Genomic DNA, 22,155 nt, shown 5'->3' with positions numbered 1-22,155 from the left:
TGTTAGCTCAGCGCGCCCCCGGCTGATTTGCAAGAAGTGCACGAGTAGAGGAGTCGGACGTGCGTGTGGTAGCTTCGTCCTGTGATTGGTTCGAATTCTGCATTTATTACCTCACAGTCCAATAGAATATGGCCCTAAATGCAAAATAAAAGTCAACTTGCTCGTAAAGTTAAAATACAGCTTTGAAACAAATGTATAGTGTCACAATAGATTTAAGATTTAATGCTTAGAAAGTTTAAACACAGAAGCATTTGGTTTATGTTATATATATATATATATATATATATATATATATATATATATATATATATATATATATATATAAAACAATAATAATAATAATAAAATAAAATAAAAGTCAGTATGCAGATAAAGTTGATATACCTGTTTAGCTACACTACACCGAAACGTAGATATATAAATTCAACTCTGTAGAGAGAGAGATTTTTAGTCGGTGCAGTCTACAACGACATTTTGATTGTAATTTGACAATTTAAGAGAAATTTCGAATGTAATCGTGCGGTCCTTGTTCCATTATGTATTGACTGGTGACAGATTCACTGCAGCAGCATCAAAACCCATGACAAGCGAATGATGCGGAGCGTCTCGATCAGTTGGACGTCATATGGGATCATTAAATACCGAGGTAAGACAAGTGCATGTATTTAATGATTTGAGATCATTATAACCCAAGTTTAGTGCTAAGTTTAGAGAATAACAAACACCAGCACAATAAGTGGCCCGACGTTACGATTACTGCTAAAGAATTATAATCAGGACTGATAACAATGATCTCTCAAGGATTCAGTAAAGTGAGTGACATCGGACATTAAGTGTTTATTATTAATGTATATATCTGTCAATAAGGATGCTAGACACAGAAGTGCGACATTGTGATGCAGCTGAGGCCTGCAGCAGCACATTAGATAATATCAACAAAAACAATCCACGTCTTGTGCTGGTTTGGGCCTGATTATTGCTTCGACATTAAATGACTGAATTAGCTTTAAGCATCTGTTTTCAGTTGCTTGTATATGTGAGATAAACCACATAATTACTGGACATGGTATTTGTTGTAATATTTGGGCTCAAGTATGCCTAAATCTGCCCACCTGTGCTTTTTGATAGACTGTATGTATTTCCTGAACATTAAATGTCTGTATATTGATATAAAGAGAAAATATCTTTCAGTCCACAAACCTTTATATGCATGTTTTTTCTTACCCTTAACCAAATTGCAGACTAAAATCTAAAAATAGTATATTCAATAAATAAGGTGAATCAAACCAAATGTTCATTGCCTTTCTTCCTCTCATATTGCAGGTTTTCTGTAGAATGCAGATAATGTTGATGAGGATGATGAGAAGGAAGGAAGATTTCCAGATGCTGACACAGCAGTGGGCAATCGTTCTATCACTGATTCTTACACTGGAAGGGTAAACATTTTGACTGGCCATTTCTCATTCTCAGCAGTCAAACCTCATGGACTTCAGAGCTCAGAGAGACAAGAGCAGGGCCAGCTACTTTGGAAATGTTAAGAATAGGTAAGCTTTGGGTGGGTTTAAAGGAACAGATGAAAATAGAAATCAACCGATGTGTAGATCCAGCTCACAAAGAGACCCGTGTCATTTTTTTTCATTAGATTGGGATCAAAACTGCCGGCTGGTATTTCTCAGCCTCCAGGCTTCATTACTGCTCAGTGTTCCATTGGCGCTCAGGGTGCAATGGGGAAGAGTGCTGGCCAGGAATGTGTCAAAGGACATCACCAAATCCGGAACCCCAAACTAAGACAGTACTATCTAAAGGGTATATGAATTACCATTTAAAATGATTGACAATTAACTGATTTGTAAGGCACCTAACCACACACAGGGATGTGATTCTTTTGGATGAATCCAGAAATTTCTATTATTTTGGCCAAAAATCATACCCCATGGTGTAAAGTTTTTTATGAATGGTAGTGAGAATTTGAGATTGCTTAGTTTTATAAAATTCACAACTGTTATGATGTAATTATATAAATATAGGCTGTAGTCTGACACGCTACATGTCTGCTTTAACAGTAGTGTGTTTTCAGTTTCTATTCACTGTAGATGCTAGTTGCATAGAATCGCTTTAATTTATATTTGGGAACGCAACATTTGTCATTAGAATCGTTTATAAATCTGTTGCTGTTTACAAAGAGAAGTTTCAGAGTCACATGATTATTGTGAAATCTTTCTAAAATGCTGATTTGCTGCTCAAGAAACATTTACTATTTACTATTATCAATGTTAAAAACGGTTTTTGCTGCTTAACGTTTTTGTGTAAACAATAGTCCCTTCAAACAGTAATACCAGTAAATTGCTGTAAAATTACCGGAATTGTTTTTAACTTATTTACATCTAAAATTACACCATTCGCTTTCATGTCAAATATTTAATATATTAAAAAAATATTCACTTTCATTAAAATACCCCCTTTTTTACTTCATTTAAAAATTCATTTTAAAGAGGCAAACTTCAAAATTTGGTATACTTTGGCGACATCTGGTGACTCACGTTGGTATAAAAATAGCAAACACATGAAATATGAATGGCCACTAGATGGCGGTAGTAGGACTACTCACTGACACCTATTTAAACCATGAGGCTTTGTTTAATAAAATCATTTTAAATGCTCTGTTTAATAAAATCAGCAAGAAGTTGTGAACAGAGTAAGAACAGCTAGGCAAATATGGAATCCCTGATTAAGATTACATCTGAGTGAGGTGCCAGCACAAAGTTTGAACAGTTACCATTGTAGTATAATGTCGTCTTAATGAAATGGTTACTAAAACCACATTTTTATTGGGCGAATTTTTTTTAAATTATGCCCAACAGTATCAAATGCCTTATGAAAGTCTAAACTAAACTTTAAAATGGCATTGTGCATTAAAGCCAACTTGCAGTTATATTACACAGTAAAAATTCCAATTTATATTATTTAAATTAATTATTAGTATTTTGAATACCATACTTCGATTCAACGGTGACTGTAGGTTCAAGGTAGTTACTGCTTCCTAAACATTCTCTGTGTCTTTAGTTTAATCAGCTGAGGAAAGTAACTGCGAAACAAACACATCTGCTTTCACTCTAGTTGATGCAGCTTGTGTTTTTGCATTTTATCTTCATAGAGGCGGCATTTCCAGCGATAGATCCAACAACGAAGACTTTGGAGTCATGCAAAAAAATTCAACATGAAGTGAGTAAAGTTTTTAAGCTTATTCACACGCTCCATCACCTTCATAATCCTGCTGATATATGATAGAAGTCTCCATAAATATAACAGCCAACATTATGTCATACATCACTGTCATCAACTGATAAGTTTAGAACAAAGGTTCCTGAAACACTCCACGCTGTCTAGTCATGCTGGAAATATCTCTGATGAAACGGTCTGAATGGATATTTCAAATAGAGCATGGAGAATTTACTGCAAATATAAAGGGAAAATATCGAATGCAAAGAATGTGGTAACTAATATTTCATTATTTAAAATGAATTAATAAACCAGGTACAGTAAACTAGGCTAAATCTGATGACCCAGCAAAATATTTCTCCTCTCCTCTTCTCTTCGAATAGTGTTTCAGAGTTTAGAGTTTTCTGTGGTTATTAATGTCCACCAGATGAGATGTGTTGCAACACTTCTCAGATTCTCTGTTTAACTTTTCTACCATTTGGAAACAAACTGACTTGCATTAGTGTGCTATGATGTGTGCCGGGTTTAAACAGTTTCAAGTCTAGAAATGATTGTCAAAGTGCTGAAGGTTTAAAGTTAAAACTATGCTATCCATTATGTCACAGAATAAGAACAACAGACACTTGTGTGGATTTGTGATTTAATTAGAGTTTAAAAAAAAAGAAAATTAGAGTTCGGACAATCAGATATTGCACTGTGCACAGAGTTCATTGATTTGAGTAACAAAAAGAACTCCTCCTTTTAGTCTATGAAAAGAATAACACCAGCATTGTTTAGCACAGGTTTTCTTTTATGTTGTCCCTATGTACTTTTTATAATGCATATTCAGCCATATTTATTATATTTACTTTTGTTATACACTAATGTTCAAAGATTTGGGTTCAGTATGATTTTTGTTTTTGTTTTTGAAAGAAATCTCTTATTCTCACCTAGGTTGCAATTGTTTGGTCAAAAATACAATAAACAGTAATATTATATAATATTATAACAATTACTGTACTATTACAATTACCAAAGACTATTTCTATTTTAATATATATAAAAATTTAATTTTATTCCTGGGATTCTATTACTCCAGTCTTCAGTGTCACATGATTCTTCAGATATCATTCTAATATTTCCCTTAGTTTAGTAAGCCTCCCCCACTCAACCTCACAGGCCAATAGGTTGTCTTTACGGTTCAGATTCTTAAAAAAAAATGCATTTAAACCAATATTTTGTGTTTTATGTATGAGATCTGTCAGGGCAATTCTGCCTGCTTACTTACTATGAATGCACAGGGAGACAAACATGGCAAAGGAAAATAATCTAAGGCAGGAAGTAACAGTGTCCTATGATCCCATTTGCATGAATTCTTCTGCATCTGTGATTGGCTCATAGTTTCTGTCTGCTGTGACTCTGTCCAGTCATCTGATGTTACAGGTCTATGAAAATGGAAATGAGGGGGCGTACAGGAGTGTGAAGGGAAGGGAAGTGAAACCATTGTCAGTGTGACTATGTCTTTCCTTGTGAACCACCTCAAACAGTTACCCAAGAACAAGGCCCCAACCTCTACAGAGACGGCAATTGACCTGCATCCTAAACAAGAGCAAAGACTCGATCCTGCACTCGGCAGTGGTGTTGTGGGAGCAGCGACCCTCTTGTCCCCTTCCACAGATGCAGAATATGACAAGCTGATGGTGAGAGTGTAAACATTTGTTAATGCATTAGGGTGTAACTATAGTAAACAGAATGGTAAATCTCAATACAGCTGGTCTGCAGCACTAATGGACAATTTAAGCTCTTTGTGATACCATTCTGTAGTGGTTTACAATAGCTTTTTTCTGTTGCATTGTTTGATGTTTATTAATCTCTTTTAGGATGTGGAGGCGGTTCCTTTACCTGATGGTAATGTATGTCTATTGGCTCTCCCATCTGAATGCTCTCAGGTGGAGGGGGCAGCCGGCATGTCTTGCCTCAAACTATTTTCTCGTTACATCACAGACAGAAAGGTGAGAATGTTGTGTTTATGCTATGCTGTCCTGTATTCCCATTACATTTCTTAAAATTCAGCATAGTCAACTTCAGACTGTCCATTCTGTTTGACTGACTAGGGTGTGGTCTCTGGAATATTGCTGGTGACGTCCAATAAGATCTTCTTTGACCCTCAAAAGTCTCACCCACTCGTTCAGGAGAATGGCTGTGAAGAATATGTATTTTCCTGCTCTGTGGATGATCTTGCCTCAGTTTCCTTCTACACGGACATCTCTCACATTCACTTTAACAAGACAACATACAGGTGCGTCCTGCTTTACTGCTTGGATGCTGTTTCAAAAATTAAATAATTGTCATCTATACTGACATTTTATTAAATCAAATAATAGAGTTTTACTGAGATTAAAACTTAACACAGTATTTTAATGTTGTTGTGTTTTCACAAATTTTTTTAGTGTTTTTGTCATGTCTTTCTGTTACAGACTATTATTAGAATAAATATATCACAATAATCCTCATGACAAAAAGTCATTGTTACATATTTCTTTAATATTATTTCTTTGATGTGTATTAATTTTGAGAGCTTTAAAATATATTTTGTAATATTTTGTATATATATATATACTCCATTAACCTCTTTCTTCCAGATTTAGCAGTTGTAAGCCATCAAAGAGTAAAAAAGAGCACAAGAAGACCCATCAGGCAGCATTAGAGGCTGCTCCTGCTCCTCCCAAGTCCCCTGTTTCACATGATACAACAGCAATTTTGGCTGTAAATCCTGAGGAAGAGGATGAGGAAGGTGGAGAGCCAGGGGACATGGCCAAAGCTGAGAGACGGCTGACTTTGGAGTCTGGTGGAATGCTAACAGCGGCTGCTACTTTCTGTTGTGGAGGACCAGACAACGCTGAGAGAGGAAACAAAGCATATGAACACACAGACCGAACAGAACAGCAATCATATTTGGAAAGACAACTGTTGGGTAATCACTTTATTCAAGAACTTTTATATTTAACTTGTACTAAATAATATAAGCAAGGATTACGAATAAAAGTAAGCATTATCTATTTTTATCACTAAATTCACTTAGTTATTACTTTAACTCATCAGGTACTTGTGCTGCTACATCCAGTAGTGGTATAAATGGATCTCTGATGTTTGTGAGAGTTCGACACAAAATTCAGTATGTGAAAAAAAAGGCTTTTTCAAAACCTAAAATCCCCTCCAGAGACGCCTGGTTCACCCTGCATCAGGAAAGGTACTTAAACATTTCCTATACTACACAGTCTACCTGGTGAAATGAATGGAAAGACAGGGCAGAGATGTGCTGATAATGTCATAGCACAAGCTTCTTCATCTCACTATGTTTCTTCTCTCTTTCTGTCTGACATTTTGTGCTGTAGATCAGATGAGCTTTACGCTTACCTCAGCCAGCATCGGCAAGATCTGTGCATTCTGGAGGGAGGTGAAGAGGATGAAGCAGAGCGTGATGAAGAGGATTTTGTGCTTCTGGATGAGGAGGAGCAGGAGGAAGAGGAGGGGTCTCCACGCGAAGGCCAGGCCGGGGAGGACTGGGAGGTCAGTCATTTACTAAATGCTTGGATTGGGCAACTCAAACTTTGCACTTTGCTAATATGTATATGTGTAAAGGTCATAACTCACTTGTTGATCTCTTAAGATAATTGCTCAACTTGTAGTGTTGCTCCTATGACAACCAAGTCACAAAAAACTTGCATAAAAGTACATTTAAAAATACAAAACAGTTCTTTTTAAATAATGTAAAAATATTCCATAATATTACTGTTTACTGTAATTTTGATAAATGAAGCTTTGGTGAGGTTAACAGACCTCTTTCAAGAATATTAAAAAATCTTACCAACTCTTAAGGTAACTTAAGGTCCAAAACATTACAGTTAAAGCTAAAATTATTGACATACAGACTTAAACTAATGTTCAAAAGTTTAAGTCTGTATGTAAATAATTTTAGCTTTAACTGTAATGTTTTGGACCTTAAGTTAGCTCTTACAATGAACTTTTTACATGCTTAACATCTTACATGCGAAACATTTTATTTTCACAAATGTTAGAAATATTAATATGATATGAATTATTAATATGATCTTGTAAAATTACAGGAAATGTTATTTTAAAAAAGTAGGGTTGTTTTGGGGGCTTCTATTGCACACTGAACAGCTTTCTTTTTTACTTACATATTCTATAGCCTAGAAAAGTGTGTATCCGTTGACCAGGACAGTGTCAACTTCTTATCAAAAAACTTTTTTGTTGTAGTTGGAACTTGGTTTAAAAGTCAGGTCATACCGATCTTTTTAAGAAAAAACTATTTTATAGTAGAACACCAACAGCCATGACTTTCATGCACTGTCAACACTCGCGTCTACTTGGCCGATGCTGGTCTTTTAGTTGTTCCGGTAACGCACCTAAAAACAATGGGTGATAAGGCGTTCTCTTCAGAAGGACGAAGGGAAACTGGTCTGTAGTTCTCTAAAAGAGATGGATTGAGGTTGGGTTTTTTAAGTAGTGGAGTTATACGTGCCTGTCTAAATGATGAGGGAAAAACACCAGTGTGGAGGGATGTGTTGATGATGTGAGTGAGTGCAGGTACAACTGCAGGAGAAATGGCTTGAAGGAGATGAGATGGAATAGGATCAAGCGGGCAAGTTGTAGGGTGATTAGAAAGGATGAGTTTTGAGACTTCTGCCTCAGAGAGTGAAGAGAAGGATGTAAATGAGTGTAAGTTTGCTGGTGATATGAGCTTGACTGATTGTGGTGTGGAAAATTGTGAACTAATGTGTTTAATTTTATTAATGAAAAACGTAGGTTTCGTGCGTGGCTTCGCGCGTTCACACGTCTCACATTTTCGCTACTTCAGTAAAAATGAATAACTTTCTAGAGAATATTAGCGGAGGAAGTGCGTCGCCACAGGCACCTCTATGATCCAAGTGTGCGCGATCATAGTGACCTCCAGTCAGTGTATTCAGAAAGAGTGGACCGACGTCCTGCTGGTGCGGGAAAAGACTAAGCAGAATGCCGTAAAGAGTGGAAGACCTTAAGAGTTTGTGAGGATCAAGAAGAGGGTCCAAGCAAGACGCAGTGATCCAAGTCATTACACGATCATAAAAGAGCTGGGATGGTTAACCCAATTTGTCAAACATAGGAGAAAAGCCCCAAATGTGAAGGTAAGAAATATATTTTTTTGTTATCACTAGACAGCTGTCTGGATGGATAGTAGCATCCTAGCTAGCTGGTCTGCTTGTATTGATTGAAAAAAAGTGTACCATGTTGTCTTCTAGTACTTCTGATTTCTTTGCATGATTGTTGTCAGTGATGCGCGGGTTGATCCAAAATGAGCGGGTGCCTGCGGTCGCCCGCGGTTACGAGTCATCCAAAAATATTTTTAATGATATTCGGGTCGCCGATCGGTCGGGTCATTTGAAATAAAAATGGCAATTAAACCTTTGTCATTTATATACTAGACACATTTTTGAAATACATAGGCCTACACTTTATTGGCTGAATAACTGGTGAAGATGACTCACGAGCTCAGTCTGCACGTAGAGATGGAGGCGGCAAAGAAGACTGCATGGGGAGCAACATCGCTGTTTTTGGTAAAACATGATTTTGACGACTTCATTAAGTTTTGTTTTATAGAAAACTCTTTTTAAAAGATTTTTGTTTTGTATAAATTGTATCTTAATTTTGATCATTGTTTTATCAATCAGTTGCCCGTATTTAATAAATAAGAAGCAAATATAATATAGCCTAGCAGACAATGTAATGAGGCGCCGGCACGATTACTTGCATTGCATGTGAACTAAACTCAGCGTGTGCCTCACAGATTTGAGAAATATAGGCTATATATTACAGAAAGCTTGAAATGTCTTCTTTTAAACGAAAACTCTGATGATGTAATCCATATGAAATGTGCATTTCTCTCTGGCGTTCATGGCGAGTCTGCATTGTCAACTTCATTTTTGCTGCAACACAGAAAACACCAGTTTATTACTAAACAATAAAATGACTCCTTGCATATTTTCGAACCAGCAGGACATTCTGGGTTGAGCGAGACCCCACGGAATGAGCGAGCGGATTAGGATATTCAGAAACTAACCCATAGTCTGTATAAAAACATGGACGACGTAGTGTCCGTGACGTCACCCGTAGACTCCTGAAGAGAGTTTTTGAAGCCTAAAGTGTGCAGAGCGAGTCGTCGCCATCTTGGCAGCGCGTCACCTCGCAACTCTCCCGGACAATCGAAAATGGGCAAAAGGGCGGGAGCTGGTTGCTGATGCCACGCCCACCTAGCGCGACGGCTGTGACAGCAGTCAATATTATCTGACTGCAGAGCCGGAGAGGCTGCATTTTCAGGACCTGCACTTTTAGGACCGCATTTCTAGGACCCTAGTTTTTTGTGACAGCGCCACCTACCGACTCGGAGAACCGCAGTCTCAGGAACGCATTTCCAGGACCCTATAGTTGTGCCAGGCAGTATTTCCACCCACCCAGTTTTAACTACATTAGAGTTTTACAGCTTTATTACACCCAAATACTACTTTATTTATTGCAATTAAACCTGGTTCCTAGGAATGTTGAGAAATTATTGGGTCTAAGTAGCATAATATAATAACAAGTAAAATAAACAAGGAATCAAGTTATAGTCTTTTCAGTCACTAGATCGACCACATTTTCAAGTATAGAGGGAAGACAAGGATGACTTTGGGGGTAGATTGTGTATATTTTACAAAATAATATATCACACCTCAACTTGAACACACTAAATATTTTACAAAATAATATATAATAACTGAACTTGCACACACAAAATATTTTACAAAATAATAAATAATAACTGAACTTAAACACACAAAAACAAATTTGTTCATGATGTGGACCAGAAACAGCACTTAATGGACAACATCATCACTGACTCCTAAGAGAGAGAGAGAGAGAGAGAGAAGTGAATTAAATAAGGAACATTTAGTTGAACATGTTCTACTCTCTAATTTTTTTAATTTTTTCTTAGTTACCAAACAGTGCACACATATCAATTAATGTTCATAATACTATTATTGCATACTGTTCAAAGATTTGGAAAAAAAAGTTTTTGATGTTGTGGGAACAAAGGTTCTAGAAACACTCATGTCAATAAAGCCCATCTCAACTGAGAAAAAAAATAGAGAGATGCAAGAAATCTGAATAGAAATAACATTGACACTACTTTTTTTCTGACCATATATATATATATATATATATGGTCAGAATATATATATATATTATAAATTACCACATATACCATATATATAAATATATATAAATATAAATATATATACCATATATACCATATATATAAATTATATATATATATATATATAATATTTAAAGCACACATTGTGATGTATGCAGCAGCACTACCTACCACCTGGATGCTTTCCCCTCTTTTCGCAATTGTTTTTCTATCAGCCTATTAAATTCTTCAACTTCACTGAAATAGTAAATGGAGAACATAATCACTGCTAGGTTAACAGAAATACTGTTAATGCTTAAAAAAGGATGCATTGGACATTGTATAAAAAAACAATTCCATTTTCTACTCTTACCTGTGATGATAATCAGGACCAGAGAGGAAGGCCTGCTCAGCATCCTGCAGAGACACATTCTGAAGCCCAGCCAGGCCATATATGATGGCCTATCAAAAGAAAATTGTTAATTGAAATATACACAGGTCTGTACATAAGTAGCATAAGGTGTTATACACAGTAGGGTTTGAAAGGGCAGAAAAATGCACAATATATTATATTGTTATGCATACCTCTGGAAAAAGAACACCACAGATTGACTGCACTTCATCCGTGAAGCTCAGTTGCGTTGGTGTTTTATACAGTACAGACTTCAGAAAAGCAAAAAGGTTGTCCTGTTGCTCTTCACTCTCAAGGTAGACAGGCACCTGGCGAAAGGACTTCGGAGGGTACCACTTTGATGTCTTCCCGTTGAGTACGTTCTACAGGCAAATTATTTTTCCACAATTATTACAATTATTTTGTGGTAATAGGATTTTTAAGTGTTTTGTGTGATAGTGATGGCACAACTGACTTTAAAGCTAGAATATCCAGAATTGGATAAACGAACAAGACAAAGGTAGATTTTAAAAGCAAAACTGAAAATATTCCAACCCCTTCATTTAGGGCTTGTTTTAAAGCCAAACTTCCAAAACAAATGGACATACACTGCCTAATTACTGCTGGAGTGCTCCGCTGACGATCAGTGAGTGCATGGGCAGATTGTGTGCAGGTAGACAGGTATGTATTTAGAGAGGCAGGTAGGCGACCAGTCACAGACAGGATTTTTATTGGCCTGTCATTGCCAATAAATGGGCCACATAGTTGACAATATTTTTAACAAAGCCCTGGTTGATTTATTTACTGTGAGTCTGTAATGATGAATATGTCTAAGTAGCACCAAATGCTGTTCTGCTCCCGATGACTGTACGATGAAGTCTACCAGTCTCTTTTCCTCTGCGGTGCGGTCAAAGACAGCCTGCATGTGGGCTGGAATTTCCTCAGTGATGGCACGCTTCCTTGGCACTCTGAATACTGGTTGAAGGGTTCCCTGTAACAAGCTTCTGGCCTCATCAGTCCAGAAGGCAAACCTCTGACCATACCTTTCAAAAATTAACAATAAAATGAATCTAAAGTATTGCATAAAATGATTGGGGTCTACTTATAACATTAAGTTAATGTAGTCAACAGGTGAATATACACATATTGTTTAGGGCTGTCATACCCATCAATTTTAAAACGCTCCATTAGAAGAAGACACCACCACTTCCGAATCAAAGGCATGTCCATCTGAAAGAAATGTAACAATGATAAGGAGAGTCTTTAGTTTTTAATGTGTCTCTTTACTTCAAGATAAACAAGTATATAAGAAACATTTAAAGAATCAATTTCATCCTTATAATAATTATTTGAATCAACTCACCTCTTGGAATGGAAACCCTGTGCTTGTCACAATGGAAAGTGTATACTGAAACCGAGAAGGAGAAAAACATTTTATTTACTATGTTGACAGAAACATGCAAATGGTTTTTCACACACACACACACACACACGCACATTACACTTTACCATAAGAATAAAAATCCCACAGTCATTTCCACAAATCTGACGTGGCAAGCCCTATAATCAACAAAAAAATGAGGTATGATTAGTGATATATGAAACATGACTGATAAACCCAAGCTGCTGTCTTCTCTGTCACATGTCTTGTATATGAAATACAGATTACGGGCAATCATATTTCATTGGAATATCTAATTATGCAATATATTATTCACCACAATATCGTGCCCAGTCTTCTCGGTCCAGTTCCCGGGATCAATTTTCTGAGCCAGATCTCTACACAATAAAAAAATACAAATAATTTAAAACAGATAGATGTGACAACCACTGAGACATTAGGCTATAGGAACGTAGCCGAAACATATCAGTACAGGCTATAGGAACGTAGCCGAAACACCTCAGTACAGGCTATAGGAACGTAGATGAAATGTAAATTGCTATATGAACATGGCAAACAGTATGCCTCAAATGTGGACCTAAAAATGGCTCTTTACTCAGCATCACCAAACCCAGACTCATGCAGTGTGTACTGCGAGTCTAAAAAGAGGATCTCTCTCAGGAGTGGCTTCATGATATATAATGTGATAATGGTTAAAGATATGCACATGAGTTTAAAAGTCATTAGGACAAAGAATAGAGCTGCAGTTCACTTTTTTGGAATACACATGAACAAACCAAATTAATTACCACTACATGTACTATATAGTATCTAGTAACAGTAACATTCCCTTACACAGAGAACAAAGTGTGCTGGCCCGTTTGCCTCGGTCCAACCTGGAAAGACTAAGAAGTCTTTCATGTCGACATCCTTCTAACATTAATGAAAAAAATTATGGGACAATTTTTACGCAGTACTTGCTTCACCCGGACCCATTGTATTTGCGTACTCTGGGTGGCTGGCACATTGAAGGTTGTTGGAGCTGAGATGGTTGGAGCTGAGATGGTGGTGGTGGTGGCGGCGGCAGGGTGCTTACCCTTGCAAAAAGACAGATGCTTAATGAAGTCCGGTTTGTGTAGCAGCATGGAATTACAGTGGATGCAGTGATAATGCCACTTTGGGTGGCAATCTAATCCACATCTGTGAATGGTATACCCTACGATATAAGAACAATAAACTGTATTATTATTATGATGGTCATCAGTGTAAATTATGAAACAAAAAATCTGAATCAGGTTAACAAAAACAAAACATAAATGCAGTTGTTTGGATTCATTGCTCAAATTAAATTAATCTTAATATTGCATTTCCCAGAAGAATGTTTGCAAATGTAACCTTCATGGAGAACTGCATGTTTAAAATGGGTTTCCAAATGGTATTCCACTTTGCTCAACTTTGTTGGTTGAAACAAAGCAGAACTGCAGAACGGACAGTGAAACTCCTTGCAGCATGTAGTACATCTCTTTAGTTCAGGAAAGGATCTCCCTTCTTGGATTGTTATGTGTTTCTTGAAAAACATTTTAAATAAATAGAAATAAATTAGGCCTAAGCCTAGTACTTAACCAATTTATTTATTTTTCTTTTGCCATACTTGCAAACCCTGAGCTGTGTCCTTAAAAGCACTTCATATAGCATACAGTACACAGTAAATTACACAATCTAACACGTGGTATTTTAACAGTCAATTATTATAATGGCCTCTCTGGTATGTCTGACTATTAAAATGTCATATGTCTCAACCAACATTATGAAACCATGTCAAAATGAAGAGACGGCTACACATAACATGTATTGTGGGTAACGTTAAACAGGCTGACTGTGAGCACGTGACAGTGAAAACATTAAGATTATTTTAACTGAATTAAAATGGAAAAACAATGAGTAATTAACAAGCTTTCAGAACGAACATGCTACAGTTTTATTGTGCTGTCAATAAGTCAACACAGGCTTAGCATGCAACAGTTCCGTTAAATGAACGTGCTAACAATTCATTTTACAGCATTAGAGGCTAAATACTTTGGCTATGCATTCAAGACTATTTATTTAGCAAATCACCATCACGTTTGCTACGTTAACTTTCCAATTAAATGCACCGCAATTGTAAAAATTGATTCGCATTTGATACTCACACTCTGGTTGTCGTCCATCTTCGCTGCTTCACTGGTCCTCTAATTCGGTAGGTGGCGCTGTCACTAAAAACCTAGGGTCCTAGAAATGCGGTCCTAAAAGTGCAGGTCCTGAAAATGCAGCCTCTCCGGCTCTGCAGGCAGACCCTTCTCACAGCAGTGGCAATTCACCTGTCACTCAAGTGGCCTTGCCCTTAATTATGCAGAACTTTAAGGCTTAATATAATTTAAACGGATGAGTTATAAAAAAATTCACCCCCCTCACAGTTGTCATGAAGGGCAAAATTAGCTATATAGACCAAAATCATTTTTTTGCACCAGGCTGAAAACATGTTTTTTTCTGCTGTAAAGTTGGGCATTTTAACATGGGGAGTCTATGGGATTGGCTCTCTTTTGCAGCCAGCCTCAAGCGGACAGTCGATTGAATTGCAGTTTTAGTCACTTCCTTATTGGCTTCACTAGAGAGAGCGGGAGGTTGCCGCTCGAACAAACCATAGACAGTAAAAGAAAACAAACCCGAGCCTCAATGTCTGCTGACCTTGCAGAAACATACAAATAGACATAGCCAGACTAGACTATTTTAGTACAAATTATGAGCTTACTGACGATTTTGTATAATTCTTGACAAAAATATAATATATTAAGTTATTAATATTATTATTTTTTTTTTTTGCCTAGTTAGTTATGCCTACGTTCCTATGGCCCAATGACGCTACGATGAGCATTTACTGCTTTTTAAAAATGCGGGTCGGGTACATTATTTAATTTTTTTTGTGGTCCGAGTTGCGGGCGGGTTAGTTGAAAACGTCGGTCGGGTGCGGGTTATTAATACATTGACCCGCGCATCACTTATAGACAGTAAAAGAAAACAAACCCGAGCCTCAATGTCTGCTGACCTTGCAGAAACATACATATAGACATAGCCAGACTAGACTATTTTAGTACAAATTATAAGCTTACTGATGATTTTTTATAATTCTTGAAAAAATTAAAATATATATAGTTTTGTTGGTTGTTTTTTTTTTTTTGCCTAGTTAGTTTTGCCTACGTTCCTATGGCCCAATGACGCTACTATGAGCATTTACTGCTTTTTAAAAATGCGGTTCAGGAATCGGGTCGGATACAATAATGTATTTAATTTTTTTTGCGGTCCGAGTTGCGGGCGGGTTAGTTGAAAACGTCGGTCGGGTGCGGGTTATTAATACATTGACCTGCGCATCACTGATTGTTGTTATGAAGTTTCCAATAAGATTAATTTTGTAAGAACAATGGAGACCAAAACATGTCAACAGAAAAGTCACTCATGTAACTTTACCTCATTCATGGAAACTGTAAATCCGTTTCAGTTTACTTTAGAGTGTTGCACCGTGTATTGCACACATTGTAAGTCACTGTAGTAAAGTTCAGTCACACGAGCTGTTTTAACCCTCTGGGCTTCTTCGTAAATGGGTCACACTTAGCTTCCTCCCGCCCGAAAATGGGCGAAGCCTTAAAATTGTACTTTACTTTTTCCCAGGATAACCAATCAAATATATTTTTGTTCTATAATGTTTTCTGATTATTATTTAGAATTTTTAGATTTTTTTATGATACTTTGCATTAATTATATAATTTTTATGAGCTATTTTTTCCATTAGAATTAATATATCATTTTTTATTTTATATTTATTTAAAAAAAAAAATTTAATAAATGCAGCATTTCACATCAAAATAGAGTGCCAGCCTAAAAAAAAAATATTCCAGGAGAAGAACTTCATCTAGTGGCTTTAAAAAATAGCCACTTTTGTGTAATGTCCTGTACCAGCCTGTAGGCTGTCTATAGCTTCCTATATATCCTATGTAGAAAGGCTATTTGATTCCTTTTGTTGTTTTAGACATGATTTCTCTATCTTATTCGTTTTTTTTATTTAGATATACATTTAGATATTCTAAAAGATGATTACTTTATTTTCTTAACAAAAATGTTTAGATAAGTATCAGGTTTTGCATTATGATTACAATCAAACTATAGCATTTGGTTAGAAAGGGAACACAATGTGTGTGTGTGTGTGTGTATGTGTGAGTGAATGTGTGTGTGTGTGTGTGTGTGTGTGTGTGTTGCATTTGAGCGAGAGTCTCTTTTTGTATTTTTTATTTATTTATTTTTGCATATTCTCAAAATTTGCTGTTGCAGTCTTACCAGTCTCTCTCTTTCTCTCTCTCTCTCTTTCTCTCTCTCTCTCTCTCTCTCTCTCTCTCTCTCTCTGTGTGTGTGTGTGTGTGTGCATTTGAGTAAGTTTTTTTTTTTACATTTATTGATTTTATGTGGAATATTCTACAAATTTGCTGTTGCAGTCGCCAGTTTATCTGTGTATGTGTGTGTGTGTTTGTGTGCGTGGGTGTGTGTGTGTGGGGGGGGATCTTATTTGCACTCTTGATGTTCTAGAGTGTCACCCCTTCATTGCTGTACACTTTTTTTCAGCACAGTTGCTGATCTGTAGCTTGTACCACCAAAAGTTTCTCTGAGTTTTCCTATTTTTTCGTATTTCCCATTCATTTCCTATGTCGCCCGTTTTCGGGCGGGAGGAAGCTAAGTGTGACTTTTTTTTTTACGACCCTTTAACATATCAGAATCATCTCCTTGATTTTTTTGTGTGTTCATATAGGTAATACAACAAAAGTCACCAAGTTTCATCCCCATCCGATGAAGCAAAAAAATTAAACATTTCAAAACGTTTTCGGGCGAAGAAGCCCAGAGGGTTAAAGCTTGTCTGAGTTAGCAACAGTAACCAAAGGGCGGGGCTTGATGAAACTCTCATTTACTGTGCCATAAAAGCTGAAATTTAACACCGTTTGACAAATCATTTGATTGTTTTAAATGACTTCTGTGACCCTTGAATGTCCTGCAGCATTATAGAAATGTACCCTTTTATCTAAATTAATTTTTTAACGATTATAAATGCCATTCATTCTGTTGACATATGCCAGTCTTTTCCAATAATTTTGTTATCTTAACACCACCTCTTTCTTAAAATCTGTTTCAAGCTTGCATTCAGATCAGATTCTCCATCCAATCAATGATGGATAGAACCAAGTGTCATTTTTATGATAATCTTTCAGTTGTATGAAGGTCGCAATATGGAAGAAAATACCGGTTCAGTATGTTTATAACTTGGGTCTTTTAGACCTAAATGTGATCAAATTTTTTTTTTTTAAATCAAGGATTTCCGTAAAGTGTTCTCCGTTGAGGAACTAGTGAAGACAGTTTCCCAATCGCTCTGGCTTCAGGAACATCGGAGACTGTGACTTCCAGCAGCCCTTTACCTCTGTCCCTCAGGCCATCATCACCTCTTCCACTCCTCTTCGACCCTGTCTGTCACCCAAACACAGCCCCTCACCTTGTTCAATTTCAGCTTTACCTGCCCCAAGCATCTCACCCTGTTCCGATGCCTCGCCATCTTCCACTGACATAATACCTCAGAGAAAGTCTGCCACTGAAGATGCCTTGCTGAGGAGACTGGAGCAGCTGGACTTGGAGAGGGAGAGGGCCGTGCAGCAGGACAGTGAGGATCTCAGATTCACTGCTGTCATTGCAGACATGTTGGCAAAAATCAATCCTCAGCTGAAGTCTGAGGTTAAGTTCAAGATCTATCAAATACTGTATGAGGCTGGGCAAAAAAAACACACGTAACCGATCATGTTTTTACTTAGACTAACATTGACAATTGTTTATAGGAAATAATATTTTTAAATATGTCTTTTGCAAATATGTGTATACTTTTTTTGTGTGTGTTTATGCAAAGATGTAAATAAAAATTGGAAACAAGTATTTGTGTAGTACATATTATTGCATATTGAATAAAAATGTAAAATTGATCTGGAGTTTGATTTGTATTTTTTTAATGGAGAACAGTTTGGTAAATTTTTTATTCTGTATATACTAAAATATATAGTAGTATATATTTTTTTAATCTAAAATGTGAAGCCATAAAATGAACCCACAGGTTAAAGAATATTTGAATATCTAGATTTTAATTTTGTGCAGTTTAGTGTATACTTGTCCTATGCCATAAACATAAGAAAAATGGTACAAAGCAAACCGTACCACTAAGATGATTTCTTCTTCTTTTTATATAAACATGGCATTGTTGAAAGTGTGTATAAAGATAATCTTTATTAGCACTTTTTTGTTCTGAATCAGAATTTCTTCTTTTTTTTTTTTTTAAACGATTAAATATTGTAGTTTAAATTCAAATCAATGTTTCTATTTTCAAATAATGTAAATGTAATTTATTCTTATGATGACTATTACTCCAGTCTTCAGTGTTATATGATCCTTCAGAAATCATTCTAATATGCTGATTTGGTGCTCTAAAAGCATTTCTTATGATCAGTTATTAATGTTTGTATGGGAATCTTGATACTTTTTTCAGGATTCTTTGATGAATAAAAAAATGTAAAGAATATTTATTTGAAATACAAGTCATTGTCATATTATCTATGTCTTTATTATCACTTTGATATATTACCATTGATCAATTTAATGCATTATTACTGAATAAAAGTATTCATGTCTTTCAATCAAATTATTTTTACTCAATAGTGTATGATTTGGTGAGTCATTCACATGTTGTTCCTGTACAGATGGTGTCAGTGGAGGAGAGTGGGCCGAAAGTTTCTGTCTCTACTGAACCAGATGGTTTGAGTCATATTCTGAACCAGAGTGTTATTCTGGATGCCCAACAAGTTAGAGAGGTCAGTACGCACTAACACACATGAACACTTATGCATAGTTTAAGTCATTCAGCTTTGCAAAATACAGATTTGTCTTGATCTGTCCTGAACTTATCCTGATAAGTAGTATAACAACTTCTCTCAGATTGCAAAAGAGCTGCCGCCTCGTACAATCGGACACACGTGGCAACTGTCCTACAGCACAGACAAACACGGGGCCAGTCTCAAGACTCTTTACAGGAAACTCGGCACCACTGACTCACCTGTGCTGATTCTCATCAAGGACCACAACCAGCAGGTCATACATTTTTTTCACAGTTCTGATCAGAATGGATATCTGAAGGTCATTGGTCACTGTTCATGTGATTTTAATTCCCCACGATACATTGAAATATTGCTTCCCCTTGTAATTTTGACCTAAGACAGATGTTTTGCTGGTTTTTGGATTCTACTACTTCACAGGTTTTTGGAAGCTTCCTCTCACATCCGCTGCATCCTAGTGATGCATTTTATGGCACTGGAGAGACCTTCCTGTTCCTGTCTCATCCACGCTTTAAGGTAAATTCCAATAAAAAAATATTTGAGAATATTTAATGTCACAGAGGGACACAAATAGACAGGTTTACAAGGATAATATCTTTTAAACACCTTCAACTTTAAATTTGTTTCCTTTAAGTGTTTCCATTGGACTGGGGAAAACTCTTTTTTTATCAAAGGAGATTTGGACTCTTTTGCCATTGGAGGAGGAAGGTACATATTACTTTTCTACAGAATGTGAATGTCCAAATCTGAATGCAGACCAGAGTATTTCTTATTCCTCATTTGAGATTTGGTAAGCTTGTACATTTTTTAAAACGTAATTTGTCTCTTTTCATCCCAGTGGTCACTTTGGTTTGTGGGTGGACGAGAGGTTGTTCTTTGGCAGAAGCAGCCCCTGTTTTACCTTTAATAACTGCAGTTTGTCTGAGACCAACGACTTCACGATCCTGGAGTTGGAAGCCTGGACATTCGGCTGACACAACTAGCATTGTAAATGATCCAAAACATCATGATTTAGTGGAAATATGGCCATTAATAGATAAACTAATTCTCCACAGTTTACTGACACCTGAAAATCAAAGGAAAGAGACGATTCGAACTGTGAATGCTGAATATTCTGCCTGAAGGGAATGAAAGCTCACCTAACATCTTTAACACCATGATGAAGAAAACCTGTTTAGTCTTATGATTAAGATGCTTTTGAGTCCAGTTCATTATTTGAATATGTGCACTTCATCGTACAAGATCAATTTTGTGTTCAGGTGAATTCTAGGACAGAATGAAGGACTGTCTACCCAAATAACATTATCTAAACAGTGTGTGTTTGTACTAGTTGGGTTGATCGCAGATCCTGCATCATTACTGCAGCTCTGTGGCCCGTTCTTCGTACGTCGCTTATTACATCCGAGATCAAATGACACATCCAAGATGATATCATCGTGCTAATCATGATCCGGCTAATTGGGTTCTTCGAACACACCTGTTGTGTATGATTAGTATCGCTGGATTGAGTTATCTGAGATAATTGAGCGTTCATGTGTTGGCTTAAAAGGGGATATGTATCGATACTCGAAACCATGATCAGCAGAGCAGCGATTGGCTGGTGGCAAGACGGCAATGTAAAGACGTCATATAATTTAAAATGACACCCGACGAAAAACTTGACAAATTTCTGGACTTTTATAAGGAAACAGCCAAGCAAACAAAACTACATAAATGTTATAATAGATACATGAAACAGATAATAGATGCATGTTTTTATTTTATTAGAATTTTTTTCATGATTCCCAATTATTTAGATTCGCAATTTATAATAGTTGTACAGTCTTTACATTTTTATTTCAATGTAGAAATTATCTATTTCATATCATTTCATATCATGAAAACATCTATTTCATTTTATATTTGGACAGATTTGTTACGTGACAGCATTAATGAAAGTTTCTTAATGGTCAATATCATGTTATCTGCATCTCCTGCACTCCATCAAGCCACTCTTATAATAGCAGTCATCACTCAAAATAATGCACGACTCTATTATCTGTATAGCATGTGTGTAAGACTCTAATACAATTATGAAGTAATACTTTTATGACAAATAAATATTTCAGTGAGTAAAACTGGCTGTCTATAGTAGGCTGTTATGGACTACACAGCATTTTTATATTATTTTTAAATAATTTTTTAAATGATTATTATTTTAAATTATTGTACCTGGATCAGTACGATACTCTTGTAATAAAGTAGAGGTGGTAGCAGACATATTTTGAGTATCAGTTCTGGTTGAAAAGAAGCGATCTAATCCTGTATACATGAAATAAGCCTGCTCCCGAGCAGGTTAAGTTTACGGACCTGTTGCTATGACAGCAGCTCCGGGATGAGCTTCGAAGAACCAAACGATCCAAGATCACGCCAAGTCGTCAACAATCAAATCCAGCTAACTGAGTTAGCGACGTACGAAGAACGGGCCCCTGGTTACAGCTTGAATATTATTGTGATTTTTTTTTTTAATGTGTTAATTAAGGACTCAACACAAATAAGCAATGCTATGACTTCACAACAGCACTGAATAAAGCCTCGTCTGCTGTTAGTAAGCACAGCATTGGCTATAAACACTGGTATAGGCATAAGTTTAAACCTACAGCTGTACTTTTTTACACATGGAGAAGGTTTCTCATTGCTCGAGCCAAAACAAAACCAAGATGACTTTGACTGGGTGGGTGGAACAAACCTTAGAGTTACATGTTTCAAGTCTCGAGAGGCTTTTGGTGTCACAGTCTTTCTTAGACATCCACATGTCTTAAGTACCCGTGTGGATAGATTCCTAGCCTGGAAGAAAATCTTCTTTCTGCAGATAACTTTTGCAATGGTGATTAAATCAATACCATAAGTTATCTGTACAAAAAGTTCTTCTAGAAATGTCAAAAATTATAGTCTTACAAAACCAATGCAATATAATGCATGTGAAAACACAATATTGAAGTTTTCATTGACTTGTCACCTAATAAAAATA

General features: G+C 36.4%; 1 protein-coding gene across 2 annotated transcripts; it reads left to right on the top strand.

Moving 5' to 3' along the window:
* The first annotated feature begins 370 nt into the window (after nucleotides 1-370).
* Nucleotides 371-20,509, top strand: LOC132111529 (oxidation resistance protein 1-like). Of its 2 annotated transcripts, XM_059518906.1 has the most exons (16): nucleotides 371-646; nucleotides 1,324-1,397; nucleotides 1,471-1,544; nucleotides 1,643-1,806; nucleotides 3,155-3,222; nucleotides 4,746-4,898; nucleotides 5,079-5,210; nucleotides 5,313-5,497; nucleotides 5,841-6,172; nucleotides 6,301-6,448; nucleotides 6,594-6,768; nucleotides 19,014-19,124; nucleotides 19,249-19,401; nucleotides 19,566-19,661; nucleotides 19,780-19,853; nucleotides 19,984-20,509. In XM_059518906.1, exons 3-16 carry the CDS (start codon nucleotides 1,483-1,485, stop codon nucleotides 20,117-20,119), a joined length of 1,989 nt encoding a protein of 662 aa, XP_059374889.1. In that variant the 5' UTR covers nucleotides 371-646; nucleotides 1,324-1,397; nucleotides 1,471-1,482; the 3' UTR covers nucleotides 20,120-20,509. The 2 variants fall into 2 exon arrangements, with proteins under 2 accessions (XP_059374889.1, XP_059374888.1); XM_059518905.1 differs by having other exon boundaries at nucleotides 1,324-1,544.
* Nucleotides 20,510-22,155: the final 1,646 nt, after the last annotated feature.

The sequence above is a fragment of the Carassius carassius genome, chromosome 31, assembly GCF_963082965.1.
Source record: "Carassius carassius chromosome 31, fCarCar2.1, whole genome shotgun sequence".
In the NCBI taxonomy this organism is placed as follows: domain Eukaryota; kingdom Metazoa; phylum Chordata; class Actinopteri; order Cypriniformes; family Cyprinidae; genus Carassius; species Carassius carassius.
The sequence above is the reverse complement of the archived record's forward strand: the minus strand, read 5'-3'. Positions and strand labels throughout refer to the sequence as shown.

Bases quoted from the DNA above. Each gene is read 5' to 3' on its own strand.
- LOC132111529 (XM_059518906.1), top strand. From the start codon at position 1,483: ATGGACTTCAGAGCTCAGAGAGACAAGAGCAGGGCCAGCTACTTTGGA. The intron at 6,173-6,300 runs GTAATCACTTTA...TTAACTCATCAG, and splicing joins TTTGGAAAGACAACTGTTGG to GTACTTGTGCTGCTACATCC. The intron at 19,125-19,248 runs GTCAGTACGCAC...AACTTCTCTCAG, and splicing joins ATGCCCAACAAGTTAGAGAG to ATTGCAAAAGAGCTGCCGCC.